This window comes from Diabrotica undecimpunctata, chromosome 3 (assembly GCF_040954645.1).
Source record: "Diabrotica undecimpunctata isolate CICGRU chromosome 3, icDiaUnde3, whole genome shotgun sequence".
Taxonomy (NCBI): domain Eukaryota; kingdom Metazoa; phylum Arthropoda; class Insecta; order Coleoptera; family Chrysomelidae; genus Diabrotica; species Diabrotica undecimpunctata.
The window spans coordinates 117,147,608-117,165,033 of NC_092805.1; the positions used below are offsets into that span (position 1 = coordinate 117,147,608).

General features: G+C 32.1%; 1 protein-coding gene across 1 annotated transcript in view; it reads right to left on the reverse strand.

Annotated features, from left to right (window-relative positions):
• Positions 1-14,697, reverse strand: part of LOC140437277 (uncharacterized) — a 76,992-nt gene extending 62,295 nt beyond the window's left edge. The window contains exons 1-3 of the mRNA XM_072526708.1: positions 14,462-14,697; positions 13,786-13,945; positions 941-1,210 (exon numbers count right to left, since the gene is read on the reverse strand). Of these exons, the coding sequence (XP_072382809.1) occupies positions 941-1,210; positions 13,786-13,919 (404 nt within the window). The 5' untranslated portion in view covers positions 13,920-13,945; positions 14,462-14,697. The remainder of the gene's footprint in view (positions 1-940; positions 1,211-13,785; positions 13,946-14,461) is intronic.
• Positions 14,698-17,426: the final 2,729 nt, after the last annotated feature.

Genomic DNA, 17,426 nt, shown 5'->3' on the forward strand with positions numbered 1-17,426 from the left:
AGAATGGAATAACCACATAAGCAGAATGGGGCAGGCATGTGAATCCGCCAATGAACAAGTCGAATTGCTTACAAAAATGAAGAAGAAGGTTACACTAATAGTATTCACTCAATTTGTTTCCCTTGTTTTACCATGTCTCAATAATTGAGAACTCCTATGTTACTTCTTATGTCAGACCATAGACACATAAGACCTAGACTGAGCAAACTCCGATTATTCAGATCCAAAACGAGAAACAAAATCGCCTAGCAACCACTCGACTTGTTACATCAAACACTTTAGTTAGATTTAAGTTGCTACCTTACTTGTGTGTTGTGTTTGGTAGTGGGAAGGTCACGTGGTCAATACACCCGGCCATTAGAAAGAGATGCAGAGACTGCTTTGCGTCATGTGTGTCTGTAGCAATGGGGGAACGGGTTTATATTGCAGCGCTCAGCCTAGGTATTACATGTGTATATGTCAGACTGCTGACCTGGGGGTTAGAAAAAATATTTATAATTTTATAAGATTTTACTGGGTTTCATATCGAATTTTTGCCACCACGAGAATCCGATAAATTTGTGCGAATTTATGGAACAACTTTGGAAGTGCAATGGCTGACTACGGTTTTTTCAAACAGTTTTCAGAATAATGTAATGATTTGTGGTACCTAAGCAATAATTAAGTCGAACACTACATATGACACGACATTCAAATATATGCCCACAAACAGATATGCCCGGAAAACAGAAGTCATAAAAAAGGAGTGAAAAATGAAAAAATAACTATGTTTCCTAATCCTAAATATTTAGTATTTGTTTTCTATTTTTTTTAACTAAAAAACAAAAAAAAATAATCTTATCTATAATGAAGGAATCTTATTTATAACAAATACAGATTTATTCTAAAATATCGAAAGCTCTTTTGATTTAATTTAACATTAATAAAAAAATTTACTCACTCCCAATATCTTCCGGATTTTTTGTAGAGATCTAACGCCGATACTTCACTACCACCGTTGGCAGCTGCTCTAGCGTCCTGTATCATTTGATTCTTCTCATTCTGTGATATAGATTTGGTCGAAGATACTTCGTTTTCCCCTTCAGATGAATAATCCGAAGTATTGTGCCATTTTCGACTGACACGTTCTGATTGATGGGAGGATTTCGTAATTGGTCTCGCGTTCGTAGATGTTACCTCATCTACTGCCTCTGATGTGCTATCCTTTACTCTGTAACAAAAGATAGCGCTGCTGTTAACAGTTCCACACAATACTGGCCTATAAATAAAGAAAAAAATAAAGGTATCTCTGAAATTTCTTCAGGGTTTAACTCTCTACCCAAAGAGTTGTAATATGCATAATATCCATCACACATCGAAAATTCCGACTACATCATAACTATTACTCATTATACTGTGCATCTGTATGGTTGGTTGCCTAGCTGACAAGAGAAAGATCGTTATAACCTCATGCATTCGTACACGTGTAATGAATGTACAGTACTTTATGTATGACTCCACTTTAAAGTAATATTTTTTACCGAAATAGTGGAGTTATTTGTTGTAAACATTTTTTTGGAGAAAGTATTATTCTTTATTGTATAAATCTTTTTCTACATCGAATTTCACATTATTACCTGGTTTTATGCTATCATTTATTATAAAATGCATTTAATCTTATTTTAGTTTATGCCGTTTATCGAAAAAAACATTTTGGTTTTTGTTTTTAGAATGGATCCAGGGAAGTTTTAGCTCGTCTAAATACGTTAACTGTGTTCCTGATGATGGAGAACTAAGTGAAGACTACTTAGGTTCAGATTGAGATAATGAGTATATTCCTCGATGTTGTCGTCATTCTCAGTCTAATGATAATGATAGCAATTAACAAAGCAATTTGGATAAAAATATACCTATTTGCTCTGGTATAACTAGAATTGTCAACAAAAAAAAAAGAAATCTGAAAAATTTTATGAAAATTGGGCCATATGAAGCATTTTAATAAAAGTGATTACGCATTTAAAGGCATTATAGAACTACCAGAATGTATCATTGAGCTAGAGCCCATGCAGATTTTTTTCTTGTCTTTGTTTCCGAAAGAATTACTTTCCGTGATTGTTAAACAATTAAACATAAAAGCTCTACAGGATAACATAAACAAACCTGCCAATATTACCAAAAACGAAAGGGAGCAATTCATAAGAACTGTAATATTGATGTTATTGGTGAAATTACCAACGTCGAGGCTCTACTGGAATGCAATTGTAGGTCAGCCACAAGTATTTGAATCTATGACCTGCAATATATCGGATATTATAAAGAAACACCTTTATTTTAGTGATAATAGTAACTCTATTCCTATTGGTAATCTAGACCATGATAAACTGTTCAAAATTCGACCTGTTTAAGATTAAACAATGTATTTTATTGGTTACCAATGAGGAACATCTAGCTGTTAACGATCAATAATTATCCCTACGAAATTCCAGTACCACAAACAATATAATCCGGTAAAACCTCAAAAATAGGATACAAAAATCAAGTACTTAGTGGTGTAGTGGTTTTAGTTATGACTTTTGACATTTTTGCTGATAAACAAAGCAATACTTTTCCAAATGGAGCGCTTGATTTAGGAGTCAGTGGCAATGTTATCAGACTACTGACAGAGACAGTGCCGAAGACCCTTAATCATAAAATATTTTCCGATAATTGGTTTAATAGTCCAAAATTACAAATTTATCTTACAAAATGGATTGTTGCCTTTAGGTATGGTTCGATGAAACCGTGTTCCAAATTCAGGAATCCCATCCAAAAAAGAACTAAAGAAAAAAGAAAGCGGTTTCATTGTAGAAAAAGTTGCCCTTGTTGAAGACGTAAACATAAGTCTAATAACTTGGTTCGATAACAAGCCAGCAAATATGTTATTAAATTACGTTGGTAGTGAATCTAGAGATTCGATGCCCTCGAGCTGTTAAAGTTTATAATCAGCTTATGGGTGGAGTGGACTTATTAGACTAGATTTCTTTACAGAATCCACTTAAGATCAAGAAAATGACATAAACTATTTTTTTATATGTTGGATCTATGTGTTGTAAACGCTTGGATACTCTGGGACATAAAAAATGAGCAAAATTGCTATATATCATTGTTTGACTTCAAACAAGCCGTTTCTCAACATTTATGTAAATCTGGGAAGTCACTACCAAGAAAGAGTCACTTCAACGTCTAGTCGTCAAGGAACTCCACCTGTGTTAACCAATGGAAGAACCTAAACACCTACAAAAAACAAGAAAAACTCCTGCAAGTAAGAGATACCGTGAAATTATGTGCGTAAGGACAACAGTATACACATGCCATAATGGCAAAAATATCGCTAACAGTGTCAAATATGTACAAAAAAAGTTACTCCAAATGTATAAACTGTATGGAATTGTCTATCACAATTTCGTAACTAATATTTATTTTTGTATGTTTTTCTAAAATATTTTAGTATAATGCATGCCAAACCATATACGGATTTTCAAAAAAACTTCCAGATTGTAGTTACTGCATACTAAACCATATATGGGTTAAAACCAATTATTTTCAACTTTACTCATGTAGTAGAGGGTTAATAATATATTGCTCTTCAGCAGCAACTACCAAAGTTTGACAATGACAACTTCATTAGTTTCTGACATTTTATGGGTACCTTAATGATTTACGGCTATAGATTGTCTCAAAGTGACTAGTCTGTACAGGGTAAATGCATAACATCGATGCCAAACGTCTTTGCAAACTTGTAGTAAAATAAACGTCGCTTCTTACTACTTAGCCTAATCCATCTTTTGTGTTGAGGGTAGCTTAAGTACTAATGCCCACTAACGACCCTGCCTGGCTTCCTTCTGTCAGTGGTTCTCAAACATAAATAATATTTGCTACAACATACTTGGGTTAAATTAAAATAAAATAGAAATTAAAAAATGCCTTTTATTTGTGTCACACAAGCAGTTTGTTTTTAATCTTACAGTATGTGCTAGCGATACAAAGCCATTTGTTTATAGATTTAAATAAAATCAAATAAAATAAAACTAAAATATAAAGAAACATTTTATTTATGTATTGTTCCGTTCAAAAGTTAAGGGGGGAAGGACTTTAAAAACCGCACTGTATATAATGGCAGTAACAAAACGTAGAAATATCCGAAAAAAAAACTAATAAATAAGTTGAAAATAAAAGAAGTCATTGTATTTAATTTCGTGTGTAAGTAATCGTAATTGTACACCATTATATTTAGTTCCTTTTTCTATCAATCGTTGTCACATTTAGTTTCTGCTTCACTATTATCATCATCATTATTATCGTCACTGTCATCACTATCTCCGTTATTTATATTTATAATAATTGGTTCGATATCATCCAACAAATTGTCAATTTCCCAAATTTTTTTTTGTTGCTATTACGTGGTTTACGTAGTTTTTTCATTTCTCTGGCGTAATGACCTGCTGCTGTGATTAAATTTCGCATTTCAGCTTCTTTAAAATTTCGATTGGATTGAGTTCACAGTGATAGGGTGGGAGCCTCAGAATCTTCACATTGTGCTTTTTGGCAATATCTTCTATTATGTACCTGTCATATTTTGCTTTGAAGGCCTTGACTACATCAAGTAACTAGCATTTTAGGTAGTCTTCTTCAAAAAATAGGTCCTTTGCCAGAAGCCATTCTTAAATATCTTTTTTTAGTGTTGAACTGTTGGGAAATTGTTCTGACTTTCTGCTGTGATAGGAGGTATTGTCCATTACCATAACAGTTTTTTCTGGCAAATTTAGCATTAAGTTATTTTCGAACCAATCTTCGAAGGTCGGTCCATCCATTTCGTCGTGGTAGTCCTGAGTATTTTTCTTTGCCAAAAACGTGAGCTCTGCTCCATCAACAATAACTTAGAAGAACGTATTTGCAGTTGATATCAACCAAAATTACAAATTCCTTACACATTATGGCAGTAATTAGCACCGCAGGGACATAAATAACATTTTAAATTTGGCAGTTAGTAGAAATTACCGGAATTATTTTAAACTTTGAAACAAATGTTTATTTAACACACATTTTATTATACTACTGCTACTAATAAAAGATAAAAGTTGATAAGTTACTATTAGAAACAAATAATGTATAGTATTATGTAAAATTATTAGCAAACGATATTTGTAAATTACATAAAATTGTACGTGAGGACTTGTTGAGAACTCCTGGTTTATTCCGTTTATTTTGAAAGATAGACAACAGAGAACGCCATCGCTCACTACATAAAACTGGCAACGTCTTGGCGAAATTCCCATAAGGTTAGCATTGCATATCTTACCCTGTACAGACTAGTCACTTTGAGACAAAATATAATAAGTTTGATTTTTTTACTCATTTCGTTACAGTTGAATGATTAATATAATGTTTTTTCCACAAGTTGATAATGCTAATATTTTAATTCTGTCGCTTTTCGGCGGACACTATCAAACATTTGTTGACAGTGTGTCCCAGATATAACTACAGCGAAATTTTCTTTGGTATTTTAAATCCATGAGCAGACTTGACCTTAGATCACAACCCACTTATCGCCAGGATTACACTCACAGTTAAAAACATTAAGACATCAAATAATTGCTACGATGGACACAAGAAAGCTTAAAGAACCCCATGTAAAAGAATGCATACATAACACGAACTGCATATGAACTGTAGCAAACTGAACATAAACACTAATAAAACTGACGAGCACTGGGATCGACTAAAACTAAAAAAAGAAACGTCGAAATCCATAAACAAGAACCAGAGATACAGTTAACAGCTCCTTCCCCTCCACTGCTCCCGCGAGTTTCAAAGCCGGCCGATTTTGGAGACCACATTTGCAAGCTTAGTGAACGATTCCATTAAAAGGCAATCTTTTTCGAATTTTGCACAATAAAACTTTAGAGTATGTTCTTTTAAATGACTAATACGAACTCTTAATTATTATAAACAAATCTGCTATCAATTTTTTAAAAAAGGGACTAATTTCGTCCCAAATTGTCCTAGGACAATTTTTTTATTTTAAAATTGTGAAAAAATACAGATTTTCTAAATATGAAAATTTTTTTTTTCAGTAAACGCTTAAAAAGTTATTTTAATTGTTTGCAAGCCTAATAAAATCGACATGTTTTTGCGAAATTATTTTGCAATATTTAAAATTGTTTTTCTTAATCTGTTTTAAATTATGTTAATAGAATAAATCTTCTTTCAGAATCTGCACGTATGATTACTATAACTACATAATTTTATGACTATTGTTGCAAAAAAATTTAATTTGGGATAAACAAATTAAATATTAAATAACTTTTAAACTATTTAACCTATCTGTTTGAATAATATGAAGGTTATAAGTGTATTTTTAAAAAAATTATTAACATTTATATAATACCGAAATTGTTTATTTATTTTGCAACTTTCTAAATAACAAATAAGGATAGAAACATTTAAAAAAACGTTATTTTGAAGGTTTTTATATGTCCTATAAGTTTATTACTCTCAAATTTGTTTCAAATGCTTCAATTTTTGTTAATAGACGAAAAAAGCAACAATTTACCGCTTTTAACATTAATTTGTTAATAACTAATTAAGTCCAAAAAATCGACTGCAGGAAATATATAGGTTTTTGTTACAGAGGTCAATACTACTCAAAACAACTGTAGTTTGCCTGGCCGGATCAGTGTCAGCAAAAAAAGCTTAGTTCCCAGGGCTACTATTCTTCGTTCCATTAGTAGTTGAAGGGAGTTGTATCTCTCGTGTCTGAATATAAGCCCAAGATACGATGTTTTCCGTTTTTTTTTTTTAATTTCTACGTATTTTTTAAGTTCACGATCTCTTACAACTCTTCAAACTTCATTTCTACAACTCTTAATTAAAACTTCTTAATTTCTAATTAACAAAATAAGAGCAACAGAGATGGAATTCCTAAGGAGAAGCTGCAGAGTAACAAGAAGAGACAGAATAAATAACATGGAGATTAAGAGGAGAATGGGAATGAACTCCGACATAATAGACTACATCGAACAGAAGAGATTAACATGGTACGGACGGGAAGAAGAAAGAGAGGCAGACCCCGAAGATCTTTCAGAGATGAGGTGGACGAAGCAATGAGTAGAAGAAACCTACAGGAAGGGGACTGGCTAAACAGGAAAAATTGGAGAAAACGGTTGAGCGAAGGAATACAGTGAAAACTGTGGAAATCCTTGTATATATATATATATATAATTTCTAATATAGTCAGTCCATAGAATTTTAAGAATGCGGCTGATTATCCACATCTCATAGTTTTCTAGGCGTCGTAATGAGCTAATTGTCAGCGTCCAGACTTCTCTGCTATGCAGTAGGATACTGTGTATACAGCATTTTATCATGCGATAGATCAAGATCTCGGTTGGTGAAAAATTTTTTCATTTTTAGAAATGCGTTTCTGACCTGTTCTATTCTACATCTAACTTCTTGTTCTAAGCCTAAGGTCTCTAAGTATCTATGATGATAGATAAATGAGACCTTAGGCTCAGAACAAAACGTCAAATGTAGAATAGGCAACTTGAATAAACACCAACTTTTCAACTTGTTCAATTAGTTTGTCATTGACTAATATGTTCATGTTTGGATATTCTTTTTTGTGATTACCATTGTTTTTGTTTTCTTTGGTTTAATGCCATATTTTTAATCTCTCTTACTACCTTTTTCCGCAGATTTTATAGTTCTTGTTCGCTTCCGGCATTTAATACCGTATCGTCGGCATATCGGATGTTATTAACAATTACTTTATACTCTCTACAAAAATAATGAAGTAAAGTTTCGTAACGACAACATCACTACTTTTCGACAAATATGATCAACACATATTGGAAAAAATAATTGCAAAGTTTTAAGTTTAACTTGAATAAACATCTCGTAACACATATTATGAAACACCCTGTATATTTACCTGGTAAATTTTTCTCAACACTATCAATTTTGAGTCCTGTCATTTTTCTTGCCAGGGTGCGATATTTTCAAAAGTAATTTCAACTTATAATTCACGTGTAAATAGATCATTACAAACTCGAAACAAATCGTAAATAAGTGTGTAGCATAAATAGCTTTTAGCGTAAGTAATAAGTAGGTCTGTATGAAGATGAGAACAAGGCCACAGACCCAAATCTTAGGAATTTTGTTAATGACAGGTGGTGGGTTAGCTAATTTTAATTGAAACGTAACCCAGGAGGTATATAGTACTATTTTTAAAAACCTAGATATTTACATTTAATCATGCTCTTAATTATCAATATTCTGATACTTAAGTAACAATTTTTAAAAGTCATTACAAATGTTTTGGAAATTCATTTAAAAATTTTTTTACACTGCTGAGCAACAAACACTGACTCTTGATCGTTTATGATTACTTGCAATTGTTCAGTCGAAATTCGGTGAAGAATATTGGAAAAGGTAAAATATTAATATATTTATTATAATAGCAAGAATAACGCCATTCTAAAAATGTGTAAATCTCAACTCAACCTTTTTGCACTCAACCGTAATTTATATTGGGTATGGGTACTATCTTCACGGGAGGTAATTACAGTACGTGAGCTATATAATGTAGTTCCGAAAAGTTTATATTCTATTTCGGGAATAATGATCGGTACTAGTATTTCGGGAATAATTTGAACATCATTATCTTCATCGCCAATAGATATTTTACACGGTGTGTTCACGCAGAGGTATAATAAAATAAAAACGACTGAAACAATAAAATGAAACGCCTGTAAGAGATCAAATGAAACGACTATACGACAGATCGCGCAACAACAGACTACGAAAAAATACACGTACAAAATAAAACAAAATAAAATAAAATAAAAAAATAATTAAAATAAAATAAAATAAAAATAAAATAATCCCGTCTTTTCTTGAAAGATTTATGATGCTTTATTATACATTTATTTTGTGGTTCATTCTCATTCTTTTTTCTTCTGTATATGCCAGCATATACCCTTAATATTTTCCTTCCCCATCCTGTTGTTCTTCTTGTTTTCTTCTCAGAGTCTTAAGTCTTCTGAGGTCCAGCTCTTCTTCTTCTTAAAGTGCCCTCTCTGGAGGTTGGCTACTACAATTTTAAACTCTTCTCTATCTTCAGCTGTTCTTATTAGCTGTTCAAAATTTAGCCCTGTCCATTGTCGGATGTTTCTGAGCTACGATAGTCTTTTCCTTCCTAGGCCTCTCTTTCCCTCGATTTTTCCTTTCACTATAAGTTGGGCATATTGGTACTTATTATTTCTCAGTATGTGGCCTAGGTATGATGTTTTTCTAACTTTTACTGTGTTAAAAAGTTCTCTTTCCTTGCCTATTCTATGCAGCACTTCTTCGTTTGAGGTATGCGATGAGGTCCAGCTCAGTATATCAATATCGTCTGCATATGGTAAAGCTTGGCAAATATTTGTGAAAGTTGTTTCTTCTCTCTTTGTTTGGATCTGACTAATAACTCACTCTAAAATATGATTGAATAGTGTTGTGAATAACGTATCTCCCTGAATCAGTACTTGTTTAATTCTAAATTATTACGAGAATGATTTTGGATTCTAATTTCGTTTATAAGTGTTAGATACCAGTCAAATTAAATTCTAAGTTACGTTGAAATCTTGCATTGCTTTGTACAGTTCATTCCTGATTATGGAGTCACATGCTTGTTTAAAATTTATGAAAATATAAGATAAATCCCGTTCGTAGAATTTATCTAGTATTGTCTCAGTAAAATGACCCCTTTTCTCAATGTTGCAATGTCTCTAATATTCCATCTTATGTATAAAGCATATCACTGTCATCTTCCACTATTCTTCATTGTTTATGTATCCCATATTCCCCGGAACAGTACTGATGCTTCTTTCACAATTGCCTGTGTCTGAATATTATCATTTCTGTTGTTATTGCAACATGGAGCTTCAGTATTTTTCATTTTCATAATTACTACTTTTATCTGCTTACTATTGTAGTACAAGTATATTTACCATTTTATGACAATTTATATTAGGTGTAATCATCTGCTCTCTCTAGTCTGGAATTCTTCTTTTATGGCTTGTTTCTCCCGCTTAATCAGCAGTTGATCCAAATGTTCTTTTCATTGATTTAGCACTAGTTTCTGGTCTCCTATCAACTCAATTATTGTACTGCTTTGTTGGATTATTTCTTCTATTTTATATTCTTACCTTGCTCTTGTTTCATCCTGGATATGCTCTAGTTAATTCATTGTTCTGAAATAAATCTCATTAAATCCCTTACCACATTTGCTATATTGTGGGGCATTTTTGTATTAACTCAACGCTCTGCAGTTACAAAATGTACATAATGATCTAATAAACAGTCAATAATATATCTTGTAAACACTGATTGGAAGCAAAACATGTTTTAAAAACTTTTTCCCATCTGGAATTCCAAATGTCGATATTATAGAGTATATAAATTATGGTTTTTCTAAGATATATTTGAAAAAAAAAATGAGATGACATTACCAGACATAGCAATTTCACCTTTATAGTCCTTTTTAAAAGCAGTGTTGTGTGTAACATTTATTAGATATTCTCATCTGGAACAAAAATATTTTACAAAGATTGTGGTGGATTGGATAAAGATTGTGTTCCTTAAATATACATATTTTCAGGTTTTTCTATCATTGACACACCTTTCTGATAGAGATCAATGGAATGAGTAACACTGAACCATAAGTCCCCACCTTTTATGAACCTGTTCATCCATACATTGATTGTTATACCCACTTGTACCATAGGACAGGCCCTATAATGCCATAAACCACACTCTAAGGGTGCATTCATTACGGAGACCATGGCATGGTATCCTCGCCTAGAGCATAGCACTGACAGTGAACGCTCACATTTAAAATAATGCATTGATTTTATGTGGCGATGATAATATAATACCATCCTATGGTCCGATCGAGGGTCGGCCCCTCGTTATGAACGCACACTAAGGCTGTTGATTAGGATCTTCAACATGATGGCTGTCCATGTCCACAAAATGGCAATTGACCACTCCCACACTGATGCAACAGACCATGTCTTTCCATACCATAAGAAGCTGCTGACCATGTCCGAACATGACAAACATATTATATAATGAAACAATAGAATAACTACAAAAGAACAACTCTCTAAAAACAAATATTAATGAGTGAAGTTAATAAGCACAAGAAATCAGAATAAGGATATAGAAACCTATATATTATGGATGTTTTTCTTTGATCTTATATGAAGGGTGTAGAATCAAAACTCTCTTTCTCCAATCATGGCCAAAATTTAGTTGTTTGTATTTTCTGAATCTGCTTGCTGAACCCTACACAAATCCAAAACTAGTTTGATTCAAAATTAGGTTTATCCAATGGACCAATAGGAGGCTTGTAAAGTGGGTGTAGGGGCTTCACTTAGATTTAAGTATTTTATTGGTCAGATGCAATGTCAGTGTTTGTTTACTTTAATTGGCTATCAACTTTTAACAATAATTATTTGCCTAGTTAATTCTGTTAAAATAAGTAGTATTTATTACAGTTATATTTTTCGTCCATTTGTGATGGATGTTCAAGTTACTCCTGTAGGACCTGAGAAACAGGCAAGGAAAAGAACACCAGATATATCTAAACAATTTCACTATAGTTTCATGGCACTTGAAGTCCACCTGAACTGCAAATAATTTAACTGCTTATACTTGGACAGAAAATGATTATCACAAAGGTGTGATAAAGTAGGAAATGAGACAATGTGGACACATTACTAAAAAAACGTTATAGAAATAACTACAGAAGTATTATCCATTTCCATAAACAATGGAAATGGAGAAAATAATAATGAGGAGGATAATGAAGTCTGTGAACCCTCAGAAGAAGTTGACCCATTTAGAGTTTAATTACATACATCTGTACAGTTTTTATAACTTAATTAAGGTTTTCTATTTTTTCAACAATATTTTTTAAACCTATGTCTTTTTATTTTATTAAAATAAAAAAATAATCTATGTATTTTTTGTACCAAGTTAATTCTAATTTGGGATTATAGGCATAATCTTTCAAGAACTATACTGACATTGCAACCTATAAGATTTGTTGTACCATTACCAAGCTAATTAATATTATTCTATTAAGATCAGCAAAAATGTTGTAAAACTTCATCTCCAAAAAGGGGTTTCAAAACTTGCTTTTTCCAAATGATTTTGTTTTAAAACTTGCTTTCTCAAAATTAATGACAGAAGTTGGATATCATTCATTATGTAATACTAATTTTGATGGTCAAATTATATAATGTGAAACTTAGATCCGTGGGATAACTGTAATGGCTTGTCTTTAACATGTTTTTAGCATTTTGTGACAAACAAAAATTTTGGAGAAAGCGAGTTTTGATTATACACCCCTCATAGGTATAAAGGCATGAATATTAAATAAATAATATATGAACAAACTTTAGGTATTTAACATGTGGGCATATTGAAGATAATTGAAATTCTCCTGGACATATATTCTGAACTAACTAGGAACTAGGTACTCCAAAGGCAAGTCATTAACAAGAGACAGTATTGTCAATCAAAACTAGGAAACTACAGTATATGCATATATAAATATTCAACATCTTCCAACAGACTGAAGTTTCAGTAGACAATTCCAGTCCTGATAATTATGTGTAACATGTTATAAAAATATTGTATGTTCCTTCTGAAATTCCTAGACATAGCAAAGATTTATGCAGCCTACTAAGTAAAGGGGTGGTTTGCTTTATGATAATATCTGAAACTCAAGATCTTATCACATGATTTGGTTGGAAACAATTTGAACATTTTCCATATAGCCTCTTGTTACATTAGCTGTCAAATAGGGTGTTAAAGTTCTATAACAACTGTGTTCATAAATTGCTCATGACATGGAACATGTGAATGGAGTCTATGAAACAATAATACAAGAAAGGATAACAATCTCCAGGTGGATCACACATGTAAAAATAATTGATTACAATAATTACAGAATAGGGAAAAAGAGGAAAGATTGAGGTAGAGTAAAGGGAAAATATCCAGCAACTCAACAATAATACAAGAGACAATTATTATAAAGGCTGCAAATGTTTCAACCCTAAATTTAAAATGACTTACTTATGATTTACCATTGAAATTAATGCCATTTAAATATTAAATAATATACCATTTCTAAAATTGTTAAACATGGTCTTTTATTTTTATTTTATTACATATTTGACATGATTTAAGTAAATTTTAATGAATAGAACAATGAATAATAAAATAATTTTGTTCATGAGTAAATTACATATTTGGAATTGTGTAAATATATAAACTGTCTAGGCAATGAAATTATTTCAAAACATATTTAGAAAATTGTTTACCATATCATTAACTGTTATAGTTATCTGCAATAAATATAGAAACAAATATTTTGCATATTTTTTACTGTTTAGATATTTTCAGTTTAAAATTTAGTAACAAAATGAAAAGGACTTTGCAAACATTTTGCAATTTTTCTTGAGTTTTTTGCAGTGCATAAGTTCAAATTGATAATTGACATCCTGACATGGATAATTTTTAACTTTGCTGTATAATTATATTTATTTTATTATGTTAATTTTAGCCTTTCTTACTCTAAATAATTTTGTTCTTATGAGAAGGAAATTTTACATATTTTATATAGAATGCAATCTCTAGCAAATGTCAGTTAATATAATGATATACAATAATGTATCAAAATTAATAAACCTACTTATTAAATGTATCAAAACTTACTTGTATGAAGTAGAACTCCTTGTGACACGCACATTATTTTCAACTATTGTCTCCTTCTCCAGGAAGGTTTTACTAAACTCCTCCACCTGGGTAAAGGGAGTCCTTGATTTTGACCTCCTTGATCTAGTATCCATGTCAATTAGCCACCAATAAATACTTCCTAGAATTAGTAAAAATCATTGGTAGATATAATACAAGTATCTTTTAAAACTAGAATCTTTTAATACCAAGAACAAGATATTAAAAAGTGCCTAATTCCCCCTTAGATGGTTCTAAAAATAAGTTAGTAGTAGTTCCCTCCACTTTTAATTATTTTAAGAAGTATCTGTCAACTACCTACAAGAAGGAAACAGTATGGGTGTTATAAACAAACACATACACATGTTTACATTACATAAATCAGTAAAATGAAAAGGAAAACTAGGCTAAGGTTAAGCCGTTTTTACAAGTTACAGCTCCAATTTTTTGACAATATAAGGGACAGAATATAGCTATTTTAAGTTTTATATCAGTGTATCAAATCGATTTAACAGAAGAATATCCACATTTATGTTAATTTTTATGACTACAACCTTCTTGACTTCAGCTTTCTAACAGAAAAACAAAATTTTACATAACATGAAGAAAAATTTTAAATGTATAGAATATCCTCAGAATAATTAGCTGATGTACTTACCACATTTAAAATTAATTCGTGTGTATGAATATTCTCCTAAATTTTCATAGGAAATCACACCTAAAACGGCTTCTCCAACCAAAACTTTAAATGTAGTGATGACGTCATATATACGAAAATAAACATAACAGACAATGTTGCCAAATGGAAAGTGTTTGTCTTTGCAGATTTGATTTACCTAACAGTTATAAAGCCGATTCTTTGCAACATCTGGAACAGGGACTGACTAAAATTATAAAAAAAAAGATTTACTAAAATAAATGATTAAGAGTTGGAAATGTTAAGTAAACACAAAGAAACCAGTACAGTAACAAAGGAAAAGTAGGCAATAAATAAATGATAGAATGGAAGTTCGAAGCAATTAATATGTTTATCATAGGTTTACAATATTTTATGGCAATAAAAATATCTACTGTACCTAACACAATTATTATTCATTACAACTGGCTAAAATACCAATAATACATAAGAAATGAGCTACTTATAAATTATTGTCTAAATAAAAATCTAAAAACAATATAAAAACAGTTTAAATCACATGTAATAACAAATCAGTTAATAACACATCCAGTAACATTTTAGATTTAAATTGCTGAACAATTAAAACCATCACCAATATTAATCTAACAAAAAGTTTAACTTCACTTTTAAATCTGCTAACTCCAATAAAACAATCAACTTTATTACACTAAAGATTGGTTAATCTGATAGTTCTAGATAAAGAGTTGTAAACATAGTTGGTTTTATGTTGAATTGCATAATTAAATAACTTGCCAAGTAGATACGATTTTATATTGGCAGGTGTCCACTCATTTAGAAGTACATTTCTACAAAAATGTTTAAAAGCAAAAAGAAGAAGAAACAAATTTTGAGCCATGCACCGGAAAACGCAGATGAAATTGTAAAACCTGCAGAATGTAGACTTAATTATATCTTGCGAGTGCCCTTCCAAAACGGAGATAATAACAGCTATCAAATCTCTGAGAAATAACAAGTCTCCGGGAATTGATAACATTGCTGCTGAAATACTTAAAACTGATCCGCATCTAACGGCTGAACTTTTGCTCCTCATAATCCGATAGGTGTGGGAAACAAACCGCATTCTAGAGGGCTGGAAAAGGGGTAACATTATTAAGCTTCCAGAAAAGGGCAACCTCACACTGTGCAAAAATTGGAGAGGAATAACCTTGCTTACCACAATAAATAAAAATCTTCACGACCATCATACTTTAATGATTAACAAACAAAATTGAATTTCGAGCTGGTCAAGCAGGCTTTATACCAGAATTCTCCTGTATAGACCACATTAATACTGTGAGGGTAATAATAGAACAATCGGTAGAATGCAACACACCCTTATACATGGTTTTTCATTATAAAGTCACTGTATACTGAAGCGAAATACAGCGTGATACACAATGGAATCAATAGCGATGAATTTGACATACTTACTGGAGGGATGCGTTCTTTCTCCGTTTCTTTTTAACATAGCAGATTTTTAACATAACAGACTCCGATACAAGAGGGATACAGTGGACGTTAACCACACGCCTAAGCGATCTGGAATACGCCGACGAGATCTGCCTGTTAGGACAAAGGTTCCAATATGTGGCTGATCAACTGGAAACACTTTTCACTGAAGCCAATAAAGTAGGTTTGAAAATCAATATTAGTAAAACCAAATCTATGAGAGTAAATGCAAGAAACAACACGCTATTTACTATCAACAACATACAGATTGAAAATGTGGAATACTTTACGTATCTTGGAAGTGTCATAACAGAAAGCGGAGGTACAGAGGACGATATTCGTATAAGGATACGAAACACTCAAAAAGCATTCAACATGCTCAACCCTGTTTGGAGATCTGGCGAGTATACTACAAGGATAAAGATCCGCATATTCCAGTCAAAATGTCATGTCTGTTCTACTCTACGGATGTAAAACCCGGAAAGTGACAAAAACCCTTACAGATAAACTGCAGGTCTTTGTTAATAAACGTCTACGACGAATTGTTCCTGTGTTCTGGCCTAACATCATCAGAAACGAATATCTACTACACCTGGCCGAACAAAAAAGGGTAGAACATCAAATAAAGTCCAGAAAGTGGGGTTTGATTGGTCACACACTCAGAAAAAATAATTCCAGTATTGCAAAGATTGCCCTAGAGTGGAATACAAAGAAAGAAGAAAAAGAGGTCGCCCAGTACAAACTTGGTCATGAACGAGATAAGAGGTCAAGGAAAGTCTTGGAATGAGGTGAAGGCCTTAGCGCAAAATAGAACCCGATGGCGCGTTTTCACTAAAGGTCTATGCTCCACTTAGGAGTTCAACAGCCTAGTATACCTACGTGGCGGTGCTACTATATATATATATACACACTCATGGACAAAAATATCGAATATTTTGGAATTTTCTAATTTTTGTTTTTTCAAAATAAATTCTGGTCAATCAAGTCGTTTGTTGTAAAATAGAGTTTGTTTTAACAATGTTTAATGAACAATTTTAAGTTTTTGTGCCGGGAAAATTGTGAAAAAAATAAATGTTTAATATTAGATAAATAAGGTTATTTGACTCTAAACTTAAATGATAATTTAAATTGCTTAAACAAGTTGTTTTAACTGAAAGAAGTGCATGATCAGTAACGAGTATTTCCCCCTCTAGCTCTTATTACTGCTTGTATCTTTCTCATCATGCTTGCAAGTAAATTTTGGACATTCAGCCGAAGCCGAAGCTGCTCTATTGTATTTGGAACGGGATTTCTTTGTCGAATGCTGCGTTTTAGGTTATTTCACATGTGCTCTATTGGATTTAAATCCGGGCTAAACGGTGGCCAATCCAATGTTCGAATTTGGACCTCATCAAGATAATTACTCACTGGCAGCGGTATGTGGTCGAGCATTAACGTGAATCTTTCATATCCAATATAACCAACACATGACAAAACATGATTTTGCAGGATGTTT